The sequence below is a fragment of the Panicum virgatum genome, chromosome 9K (genome assembly GCF_016808335.1).
Source record: "Panicum virgatum strain AP13 chromosome 9K, P.virgatum_v5, whole genome shotgun sequence".
Classification (NCBI taxonomy): Eukaryota; Viridiplantae; Streptophyta; class Magnoliopsida; order Poales; family Poaceae; genus Panicum; species Panicum virgatum.
Genome location: NC_053144.1, coordinates 2,889,101 through 2,901,218, shown reverse-complemented (window position 1 = coordinate 2,901,218; position 12,118 = coordinate 2,889,101). Strand labels below are relative to the sequence as shown.

Below are 12,118 nucleotides of genomic sequence, written 5' to 3'. Positions count from 1 at the left end.
TCTTTGATGGCAAATTCTTGCTCTAACTGACGAAGAAGTGCAGCTGCAAGATCACTAGAGGAACTAGCCACAATGATATCATCAACATAAACAAGCATAAAGATCGTGTGCTGGCCCTTACTGAAATAAAACAAAGATGTGTCGGCTTTGGAGGGTATAAAACCCATGGACTGCAGCTTGGTACTGAGCCGGGAGTACCAGGCACGAGGTGTTTGTTTAAGGCCGTAAAGAGACTTGTCAAGTTTGCAAACATAATGAGGTAGATTCTTATCTTGGTACCCCGGAGGTTGACGCATGTAGATATCTTCTTCAAGAAAACCATGCAATAAAGCATTTTGAACATCCAATTGCCTGAGAGACCATCCTCTGGAGACAGCAATAGAGAGAATCAACCGAATAGTAGCAGCTTTGACAACTGGACTGAAGGTATCTTCATAATCAATACCATAACGTTGCTTGAAACCCTTAGCAACAAGACAAGCTTTGTAGCGATCAATTGAGCCATCAGCTTTCTTTTTCACTTTATACACCCATTTGCAATCAATAACATTGCTCCCTTGATGAGGAGGAACAAGATGCCAAGTTTTATTTTTTTGAAGGGCATCAAACTCAGCATCCATGGCTAGCTTCCAATTGGGATTAGCCAAGGCAGCATGAAGATTATGGGGTTCCTCATCAGTTGAAGCTGCAAGATGCGCATAGCGAATGGTGCCACCAGTGTAGCTCTTGGGTTTCCGTATACCTTGGGAGAGACGTGTAGTCGGGCAATGCGGAGGAGCTGGCACAGCAGATGACGCAGGTAGAGGCACCACAGAAGATCCTGGTGGAGACCCAGCAGCATCATGCAATGGATCCGAAGAGTGGTCGAATGGGCCAGGTGCCGAGTCAATAGCAGGTGAGGGCGGCCCATGCACAACCAAGGTTGGCCCACCTGGCGCACTCGGAGAGGCAGACGACGGTGCCGGGCCAGGAGCAGGCGACAACCCACCACGCGGTGAAGGTGGAGAGGCCGGCACAGATGTTGGTGCAGGAGGGGGCGCAGACGCGGGCGACAACCCGACAGGTGGCGGCGTGGTGCGCCCGGAGTGGTGGATGCAGAATCCGGTGAAGCCGTTGCCGTTGTCGCGACTGCAGGTGGCTCAGGCGCAGATCCCGGAGTTGATTGACGTGGAGAATCCATGAGCAAATCAGCTCCGTGTCTTGCGCCTGGAGAAGCCACTGGGAACATGAAATAACGCGGCCCTGGAGCCGGATTTGTACCAGAAGAGGAGTCTGCCGATCCTGCAGCTTGTTCCATTATGCCTGAAAGCTCAGTAGTATTGTTAGGCACAGGAGAGAGATCAAATTAGAGTCACAGGTGTGGCCCCCAGGATTAACAAGAGTGTCATCAAGAAGAAGAATTTCCGAACGTAAGCGAGTGCCGGCATTAGGATGCATAGATGCAAACGGAAAGATGGTCTCATCAAAAACTACATCATGAGAGATATAAACTCGTCCTTCTTTGACATCTAAGCATTTGAATCCTTTGTGCATGTTACTGTAACTAAGGAACACACACTGTTTAGAACGAAATTCAAGTTTTCGAGAATTATATGGACGCAGGTTGGGCCAACACGCACATACAAAAGTTCTTAGAACCAAGTAGTCAGGGGACTGGTGATCAAGGTGTTCAAGGGGAGTCTCATTATTGATGACTTTGGAGGTAAGTCGATTAATAAGATATGTTGCTGTGATAAAAGCTTCATCCCAAAATTTGAGAGGCATAGATGCATGAGCAAGGAGAGAGAGGCCGACCTCAACAATATGCCTATGTTTGCGCTCAACAGAGCCATTCTGTTGGTGAGTATATGGACATGATACATGATGGGAGATACCAATACGTTGAAAGAAAGAATTTAATTTTTTATACTCCCCTCCCCAATCAGTTTGCATAGCTATAATTTTCCGATCAAACATATGTTCAACAAGCATCTGAAAATCATGAAACCTTTGAAAGACCTCAGATTTATGGCGAAGCAAATAGATCCAAGTGAACTTGCTATAGTAATCAATGAAACTAACATAAAAATTATTCTTGCCAAACGAAGTGGGAGCCGGTCCCCATACATCAGAAAAGACTAGCTCTAGGGGAGCCCTAGACACACTAGTGGATTTCGGATATGGAAGTTGATGACTTTTGCCTTTTTGACATGCATCACAGACAGACTCTTTATTTGATTCAGAAAAAAGGAAGTTTATTCTTGTTCAACACTTGGTGAACAATGGTCGTGGATGGGTGACCTAAACGCGAGTGCCACCGAGATGAAGAGATCTTAGTGACACCATGAGCTTGTTTATTGGGAAACGACTTCAAGGGATAAAGGCCACCTTCGCACCGTCCTCTAAGGAGAACCTTCTTCGTTGTTTGATCCTTAATAAGAAAATAAGAGGGATGAAATTCAAAGAAGGCATCATTGTCACGAGCAAGTTTGTGAACAGACACAAGATTTTTGCTGGCTTGAGGAACATAAAGAACATTATCTAAAATGAGATTCTTGTTGGGGGTGCGAACAACACTGCGACCAATTTGATCTATCTCCATACCTGAGCCGTTGGCAGCATGGACTTGATCACCACCACGATATTTGTCCCTCACTGACAACTTCTCCAAGTCGCCCGTGATGTGATCAGTAGATCTAGAATCTGAGCCATGGCCAGGAAGAAGAGTACACCGTTGCTCAAAGGCCGAAAGTTGCGTGAACAACTCACCAAGAAAGATCGGTTTTGGTCGGGCCGTGATGGAGGACACCACGGGGTTGTATTCAATGTCGAGGCCGGCGAGGATGTACGACGCGATCTCCTCATCTTCAAGCAGCTTCCCAGCAGATGCCATATCATCTGCTAGGGATTTCATCTTGGTGAAGTAGTCAGCAATGGAGGAGGAGCCCTTCTGTGCATTGGCCAAGGCCATCCGAGTGTTGATGACTCGTGCGCGGGATTGGGATGCAAACATCCCCTCAATGGACTCCCAAACGGCGGCGGCAGTAGGGAGAGCCGCCACTTGCGCGAGAATGTCGCGAGACAACGAAGACAGCAGGTAGTTGAGGATTTGCTGATCCTTGGCAACCCAAGCTTCAAAGTCAGGATTGGAAACCTGCTCATCAGGTTTCTCCGAAGACTTGGCGACGGTCTTGGGCGGGATGGGTGTCGCGGAACTAAGGAAGTGGAAGACCTAGGCGCCCTTGAGAGCTGAAAGGATCTGCGCCTTCCATATGGTGTGGTTGTTGCGGGCAAGCTTCTCGGTCACGGGATAACCGAGCGATGGAGCAGCAGCAAGCCCGGAGGAGGAAGAACTCGCCATGGATCAGGTCGAAAAAGAACCAAGCTCTGATTACCATGTGAGATAGGGTGGAACGAGATGCCTTCTCAGGCTCTCGGTACGTGTTAATAAAGGCTAGGAGGAGCCCCTAGCGTGGCACTTACAACTTATACAAGAAGATACACTAGACTTGACTTGTAAGCCAAGATGTACAACAACTCTAGAGCCTATCTAATCTATCTATCCTAACCACCAGAATATACACGTGGTATATGTGTTAACAGGAAGCAAGTACACGTTCTGTACTGTAGCTTAGAGAAAGCATCATCCGTCAACAGGCACCATTTACCAACTGTTTACCCTGAGGAACAATCAGCACTGTTAGTGTTATCCTCTGAACAATAAAGGAAATCAGACCACCACTGCTAGGTGCTAGCTTTAGCACAGTAGCTGAATTGCCACGGCAGGGCAGGCTCTGAAGACGGGCAGGGAGGTCCGGGGGCGAGGTACTGTACTGCGCCACTGCCACGGCCGGGCACTCGCCCCGCGGGGGATCCAGCTCCAGCGGTGAATGTGGCCAGAAAAAAAAACGAGACGATCACCAACCCGCGCCTCGTGCCCCGCGCGCGCGACCGTCAGATGGTGACCGTTCCTTGTCCACGGAAAGAGAGGGAGCCGGAGCCCAGAGCAGCGAGTGATCTTGCTTGCCGCTCGCAGGCAGCTCGATGCAAAGAGATGCCATTCTTTTCAGCAGCCGAACGAAGTGGCGAGGTGCCACGGCTTTCGCAGGGCATCCATGGAAAAGTTGCCGCTGGCCCTGCGTGCACTCATGGGCTCGCTCACGGGGGCATGGGTCGTGTCGCATGGAGATGGAGATGGAGCAGCAGCAGCGTCGTCGGCGTCCGGCCATCGCTTTGGTTGGGTTATGAAGTTGATTGCAGCGGCAGGGCGCTGTGGGAAAAAGTCAGAGCGCCGGCCGGACGAGAGTTTTCGGAGGTCAACACGCGGGCAGGTCTGGCGGATCGCCCCCAAAATCTTGTGGCCTGTGGAGTGGAGTGGAGTGGAGTGGACTCGCTGGTCCACGATGATGCTGAGCGTTGTTGACAGCTTTGGAGGACAGGCCGGCGTGGGTCAGCGGGCGCCGACCGTGACGTGCTGTCAGTTCGTCCATCGAGTGTACGCTCGTCAGAACTGTTTCTTCTTTTTGCCGCCACTGTCAGTTTGTCTGAGCGCGTGCAGCCTAAACAGCCCACTACACAAGCTCTCCTTTTGGCCCGCTCAGCCCAACTGAGAGAAAGCAGATGGGTTGCTATTCCTTCTTCTTATTAGCCCTGGCGGCTCAATTAATCTTACGGCCCATCACAAAATAGGTCATAACAGGCGGCCCACCTCAAAAGAGTTAATACAAACCCATGCGGCCCATCTCAAAAGAGTCAATACAAACCCATGCTCTCTATAACAGATAGCCGCCGCCGGCTTGGCCAGCAACGGCGGCCTTGCAAGCTCCTCAGCGTAGCCTGCCGGCGACCAGTCCGGCGAGGACTGGACACCATCAGTGTCATGGTCCTGAGCAGGTGCTCCCGAATTCGACCCGTTGTTTCTCAACAACAGGAAGACCTGGAGCACATACACAAACCACACGGCCTTGCAACAGTCGACATCAACATCACAAGCCCTACCTACGACCGATTCGAACCTGGCGAAACCCCGCGCCCAGGTCGGCCACCACAACAAGCGTCAGAAAACATGACGGCCACAGCTCAAGACCAAAGCTGGGCAACCAACGAGCCGCGCAAGCACGAGAAGATTACTGTACAACTTTTTTTCTTCTTCTTTCCCGACTAGTATCATACACTAACCACAAGATAACAACTAGATCCACCACCACCAATACGACTACGACGCCCAACTCGAAGGGCAGAAGGAAATCGGCTGTCACCCCATCCTTTGTCAAGTTGATTGTTAAACTAGTAAACTACTACCACGGAAACCGCGAAAACAACACACCAGCGAGCTGGCCATGTCGACATACACTTCTCCAGCCTACTGACGGTCATGGTTGCATCACGTCAGGTAACTAGGTTCTTCATGCTTGCTTTCCAGCACTTTCCTGGGCAGCAATATCTCCCTGGGCTGCATCACTTCCCTGGTCAGCGACACTTCCCTGGGCCGCATCACTTCCCTGGTCAGCGACACTTCCCTGGGCAGCAGCACTTCCTTGTGCAGCTTCACTCCCCTGGACAGGACGTCCCTGGACAGCCTTGTAGCATGCCAAGCTGCACAGTGGAAGCCTTGTCTTGGAGTCCCGGTACTTGTAGGGGTTTGTGCAATTCGGGCCTGCACACTTCTCCCTTGGAGGTGGATAGCTGATGAAATGAAATAAATCATGTAAGTAACACTAAGCCTGCAAAAAGTGATCAACCTGCAGATGCTGCAGTTGAAATGATTGAATGCAGACAGATAAGTATTAAGTAATAGTAGCATTGTATATAACCTGACAGGCTTGGAGTTGAATATGCTTGGAAGCCCCATACTCTCAGGGAATGTAATGACAGTTCCGGTTGGGCCAATGACAGTCCGGACACAGTTTTTCCTGTATTCTTCTAACCTTGCTTGTTTTTCCTGGACAAGAGAGAATGCAAAAGATGAATTCCTTGCAGCAAATAGACAGATGCAGCTACTGAAATACTATAGGAATTTATACCTTCTCCTCCTGTTCTTTAAGCTTCTTCTCTTCCTTTTTCTTCTCAGAATCTATACCTAATATCTTCCTCATTGCTTCAGCCTGTACAATTGGAGTTTGTAAAATTGCACCACCCAACAGAACAGAAAAAAACATATGAAACGACAAATAAGAACAGATGTAAACCTGTTGTTCCTTCTCTGCCTTCTCAACTTGCATCTTACGCCTCTGTGCAGCTTCTGCTTTTTTGGCTTGTATCTCCACTCCTGAAAGCTTCTCCTTTTGCTCTGTAACATAATTAATGATGCCATTTATCACAATGTCTGAGGCAGCAATGTTAAATATCAACAAAAAAAGCTCAAAAGATAAACTAAGAATTTACTTCTTGATGAAACAGCTGGTAATCCATCAGGAAATTCAATCAGACTTTCTCCATGCCCACCCCTGCCTTGAAGGGCTCGCTGTCTTGTAGTAAGACCAGGAATTTCAATCTTCACATCTGAAGGCGAATCAACTTCCTTTGACCCAACCTTTTCATCAATCTCAGATTCCTCCTCTTCGATAGATTCATTGCCATCCCCTAATTGCGACTTCTTCCTGCCATCCTTGCCAAATCGTGACATTGTAAAGTCCTCATCCACTTCATATGGTGTGCTCTTGTTTTTAGAAACCTTGGACAAATTCTTTTTCTTGAGACCATCAGCAGCAGAATCATCATAAGATCCATGGCCAGTGGTCATAGGATCTGGTGCAACTTTAGCCCCTCTGAGTTTTTCCAGATAGCGTAATTCGCCATCTTCATCATCAGAATCTCCATCAAGAGCTTTCTTCTTAGGAATCCTTTTGCTCTTGCGAACAAGGTCAGATGATGGTGAAATGTCATGCCTATTGCCATGTTTTCCTTCAACACGACTACCATGAGTATCTTTGCTTGTGTCCCCACCAGAATCCTAATTTTTCAAAAAGGGGCAACAAATGAATACTACTACAATGAACAAAGATCAAATACAGAACTACTGACATAATGTATCTTCAACTACTGGTAGGAAATAAGAATCCCAACTCACAAATCACAATTACCATCCAAGTCAACAGGATACATAAGAACCAACACAACATTGCAAAAAAACATGGGCAAGAGCATGAAACTGAAACTAAAATCACACAGAGTCTAGCAGTGAAGATATACTGAGAAAAGATAACCAACATATGAAAAGATTGAGTTATATGATTATAGCTGTGTTGGCCAAATGGCCCAGATCTGACCAACAAAGTTTCAGATCTTCAAGATATCATCCACCAGAGATTGTTGGCGGAAATCATCTTTCTCTCTGTGTGTGTGTGGGGGGGGGGGGGGGGGATGCAGAAACGAATACCAGATTCAACCAGGCCAGGGTTTCACTTCCCACCTTTCTCCTACCGCCGCCCCTGCTCTGGCTCCTTCTGCGGCCCCCTCTTGCACCCCTGCTCAACGAGCTCCGCGGCATCTCTCCTGATGGTGGTGGTGGGGACAGGAAATGGGACGCGGTAGACTTGCAAGTGACCCCTAGAAGGCCAGCAAGAACTGTGTGCGGATCGCACAGGACCAGAGATGGACGAAGCTGCCAAAGGGGTCAGGAAGGATCTAGGCCTTACTGTGCACGAGAGGAATGAGGAGTTGCGGCGCCGATGGGGATGGTGTCAGTTATGAAAAAGGAGGCTGTATACAGTTGTTAACGGAAGGAAAAGGGAGCTGGAAATATCTGTATATTGAATAAGTTTGGCAAACTTTAATGGCATTAAACTGTACCGGCAAAATTTTATCATATTTATCAAAACCTAGAAATTTTTGGTGCCATTCTGATATGTATCCAATTCTCTCCCAAAATAATATTGTCGATAATAACTGAAGGGTGAAGGGATGTGCTAAACTATCTAAGAATATACGATGATGCCTACTCAGTCAGAATTGTAAAGTAAATTAAATACTGGGCAAAAATCAGGTGAGAATTAACGATGCAAAAGTATATTAGAATTTCTCACACACGCACTCTTATCCAGTAAGCACATAAAACAAACCTTGTGCTTGTGCCGATGAGAGGAGCCATCCGACGTGGCAGGATCCGGTTCTGGAACGGTTTTTGGATGTATGGTTCGAGTAATCCCGCCAACTTTGAGCTTTACTTTTCTCAACCTATTCTCACCAGGCACACTTGCATCCCTCGGGACCAACTGTGGGTTATCCGGGGGGGATCCAGAGCTTCTCATGGTACATTCCAGTGCAAGAACACCATCACTACCATGCTTGGTAGCATCCTTTGATTTGCTGCTCCGACTGTGGCCATCATAGTCTCCTCCAGATCTGTCATCCCTTCTTAACTTCCTGGACACGTCATTCTTATGAGCCATGGAGTTCTTCGTCTCAGGGCTATTTAGGTATAGCTCTTTCCTCCGATGCCTGCCGGCTTCAATGCCGGTGTCATCATCATGGAAAATGTACCGAGATGGCGCATACATGCCATTGTACTCAGAAGCGAGTTGCTCTGTGGACCTCGGCTTCCTTGATACAACACTTCTTGGCTTCTTTATCACTGCTTCAGTGGTGCCAAGCGGAGGGTTCCCCCGCCCCTCCATCGCCACACGCGCTGAACTCCAGCTGAACTCACCTTTGCGCTAGCCAACTTCGTGACCTGCGTGTATAAGAACGCAGCATTACAACTACTGGGGGGCATGGAAACAAGCCGCTACCACGAAACAGAAGCATCAGATAAACGACTCATCAGACCAGAGCAACTGTAGGCAATCAAATCGTGCACGAGCGAACCAGAATACTATATACACGCAAACCGCCGACCATGAAAGCGAGAGCATAGACCGAGAGAAACCCCCGGAAATTCAAAAATGAAGCACCGGTGCACCACGCACCACCGAGAGGAGTGGGCGGGCGCGCGGGAGCGATAGCGGAAGCGAACGCCGCCGACGAGCACCTTGGAGCCGCACCGCGAAGCATCAAAACCTCCCCCAAAACCCTCCACACCCGGAGAAATCAAGCAGCGCAAGTACCCGACGCGCAGTGAACCAGTGAAGCGCGAGCAGCAAACGCAACCCCGACCAGCCACCACCCGCTGCGGCGAGCGCAAACCAAACCAAACCAAACCCTAGGAGGACGGGAACCGAGCATGGGCTGGGGCGGTGCGCCTTACCTCGGACAGAGCGGGCCGACGGCGGACCGGCGGCGGCGGCGAGCCGGTGGGGAGCTAGGGTTAGGGTTTGTGGCGAGAGCGCGAGGGGTGGGAGGCGAGGGCGAGGGTATTTGGGCCGGGCCCGTGCGGCGTGACGAGGTGGAGGGGGAAGACGGGAAGGGGGGATGACGCGGGTGAGGAGCCAGCCAGCCGAGCGAGCGAGGGAGGGGAGGGGGGAGGGGGAGGAGCGCGCGGGTGGGGGTGGGGGGCGCGTGCTGGGCGACGCGTAATTTCTCCCATCTCTTCGCTCTGCCTGCGCGCTGCTCGCTTCCGCTCCGCTTTGCCGTCAATCCCACCACGCGCCCCCGGCACAGGCGAGACGCTATCCCTTGCCGCCCCCCTTCTCCCTCCTCTGCCTTCTCGAGCCGGGATGGATGGCGAACTGCTGATCAGCCCAAAGTTCATGCAGGCGAACTGCTGATCTAGAATTCTGATCAATAAAAACATGAAACAAAAGAACTAGTGTGGCGATCCAAAAATATTTCTTGGGTACCCGATTGCACCCCTACGGGTGGCGAATCCGAGACCATGCAAGAATAAAAGGAATATCCCGTGTTACATTTAAAAAAATGGCGCGAAAAGTCTTAAAACCTGAACCATGCTCTTAAAACCTATTACCACTATTCACTTTGGCAATAAAAATGCAAACATTCTCTAGAAAAATATGAATATTCGCAAAATAAGCCGTGAGTTACACTGCATTTCACCTTTGATCTTACCTACGTAATTGGCTGTAGCTACTCTCGTATAATTCACTAGCATGCTGAATATGGTGTATTCATTGCGCATTCATACATAAACAATGCAAAAACGTGAATTTAAACAAATTTAATAATGGTTCGTGGACTTGATCCACCAAACTACAAGTTTAGTAATGACCATTTTGGCAAAATTGTACCAAGGGATTTTATGTTTTCCTATGTTCTAGACATTTGGTGCACATAGTTGTATGCAAGGTTGATTGACGACATATATAGGGGAGAAAATAATGGATAATTTACGAATGCGACTTGTAATAAAGTGGAAAAGGAGTAAGGACATTACAGACAATTTACCTTGGTGGCTTGGTGGATGGAGGTTGAGGCAAAAGCATGGTATCTTTGATGAGATGGAAGATACATATCGTGTGCACCCATACTCCAAATCAAAATCAATATTAGAAACGTCAATATTGTACCATTAATTAATGAGATTTTGTTACAATCCTTGGAATGTACATGTTTCAACTTTTGGAGGCGAATAGGGGCGGATCCAGCATGGGGGTGGGGGGGGGGGGGGGCAGGGGGTGGAGCCGCCCCCTATCCCATGGAGCCTCCCAAAGGCCCATAACATTTTTTAGCCATGGATGAGGAGGAGAAAGAAGAAAAAAATGAGAGGAAGGACCGAAGGAGGAAGAAGAAGAGAAACAAACACCCCTCAAAGTTAAATTAGTGGATCGACATGACATACCACATAACAATTCATGGGGCAGTGCTTTTGTACTATGCCAACGAACTACAAATTGCTAGTTGTCACACAATTTACATACATAGATATTTCACCATCCTGTAATATTACTGGGATAATCTCATTCGTCGTGTTTACACCATGCACTCCATTTCTACACTAAAAAGTTACCAAGAATGATATGTGTTCCATTTGTTAAACCAAACAAGAAAGAATAGAAGTTCAATGATCCATCTACAATTCCCCATTCCACTGAAAACAAACGCCTAATCCGGAGATTCATGTGCACTATCCCAGAACGAAAAACAGAGAAGAGACACTCTGACTCTGTACACGCCTACACCCTGACAAGGAATATGCTCAGCTCCGTGCCACCGCCGGCGCCCCCCTCCGGATTGACCATGTAAAACGACTCCGAATCCTTGCTTCCGACCACCCTGTCGAATCCCGCGCGCATGTACGCCACCTCGCCGTCGGCCTCCGCCCCGGCCGGCGCGTCCACCACGTCCCCGGGCAGCACGCCGGCGCCCACCGACACCGTGCTCAGAAGCTGCATGACCGCGAGGTCGCCCTCCGACGCCTCCCGCCGCACCGCGTACCCGACGCGCCGCCCGTTCACGTACGCCGTCCACATCGCCTCCTCCAGCAGGCTCACATTGCCGCTGCCGCCGCCGGTGCCGTCCGGCTGTGACGACTTCTTGGACTTCTTCTCGCACTCGAGGGCGATGCGGACGTGCCCGCCGGCGGAGAGCTCCTGCATGAGCTTCCCCGTGGGCACGCCGAGCTCGAGCACGAGTGACGGGAGGCTGCCGGGGCGCTCCTGCACGGCGAGGGTGATGCGCGCGCGGCGGTGGCCGTAGAACGTGCCGGTGACGCGCGCGCCGTCGCTGCCGCCGTGGCCGTCGTGCGGCTTGGTGTAGCGCCGCGGGAGCGCGGACGCCGGGCGGCACGCGGCGGGCGCGACGATGGGCAGCGACCGGATCAGCGCGCGGATCGCGCGGAGCGCCCGCGACGGTTTCCGGACGGCGGCGGGCGTGCGCTTCTGCGACGACGGCTGCCGGAGCGTGATCTCCGGGCGCGGCGTGGCCGGCGGCGGGGTGGTCGCGCCCGGCCTGGCCCCGCCCCTGCCCGGCGTGTGCGGGGACGCCGGGATGCCGCACTGCGGGGTGGACGGGGAGGCCGGCGCGACGGCCAGGCGGCTTGGGGTGCCACCGGCCGTCGGGGAGAGTGGCGGCGTAGCACGCGACAGCGGGCTCGACGGCGTCGTGCGCGCCATGGTTGGCAAGCAGGAGGGCTGGACGAGTGCAAGAGGACGTGCTGACGATCAAAGGTCTTCCTGGGGACCTTAAAACGGGAGCACGACATAATGGCGCGCACGTACGAAAGCAAAATGCTACGACTTGGTACGTGATATCAACAGAACACGTCAGGTGCAAGTAAACCGCACGGCTTAGCATGAGTATGTTATCC

At 50.7% G+C, this 12,118-nt stretch overlaps 2 protein-coding genes and 1 non-coding gene across 3 annotated transcripts; all 3 read right to left on the bottom strand.

Annotated features, from left to right (window-relative positions):
• Nucleotides 1–2,715: 2,715 nt before the first annotated feature.
• LOC120653063 lies at nucleotides 2,716–2,854 on the bottom strand. The gene has a single exon (XR_005666753.1). It is a non-coding gene; the product is annotated as a small nucleolar RNA Z247 (small nucleolar RNA).
• Nucleotides 2,855–5,105: 2,251 nt separating this feature from the next.
• On the bottom strand, nucleotides 5,106–9,386 carry LOC120649333. Its single transcript, XM_039926109.1, has 7 exons — nucleotides 9,164–9,386; nucleotides 8,040–8,650; nucleotides 6,364–6,931; nucleotides 6,168–6,268; nucleotides 6,003–6,083; nucleotides 5,793–5,920; nucleotides 5,106–5,664 (listed from the first exon to the last, which is right to left on the bottom strand). Exons 2-7 carry the CDS (start codon nucleotides 8,592–8,594, stop codon nucleotides 5,385–5,387), a joined length of 1,713 nt encoding a protein of 570 aa, XP_039782043.1. The 5' UTR covers nucleotides 8,595–8,650; nucleotides 9,164–9,386; the 3' UTR covers nucleotides 5,106–5,384.
• A 1,503-nt stretch (nucleotides 9,387–10,889) lies between these two features.
• LOC120648957 (protein MIZU-KUSSEI 1-like) lies at nucleotides 10,890–11,924 on the bottom strand. Its single transcript, XM_039925580.1, has one exon. The coding sequence runs from the start codon at nucleotides 11,922–11,924 to the stop codon at nucleotides 10,986–10,988; it is 939 nt and encodes a 312-aa protein (XP_039781514.1). The 3' UTR covers nucleotides 10,890–10,985.
• Nucleotides 11,925–12,118: the final 194 nt, after the last annotated feature.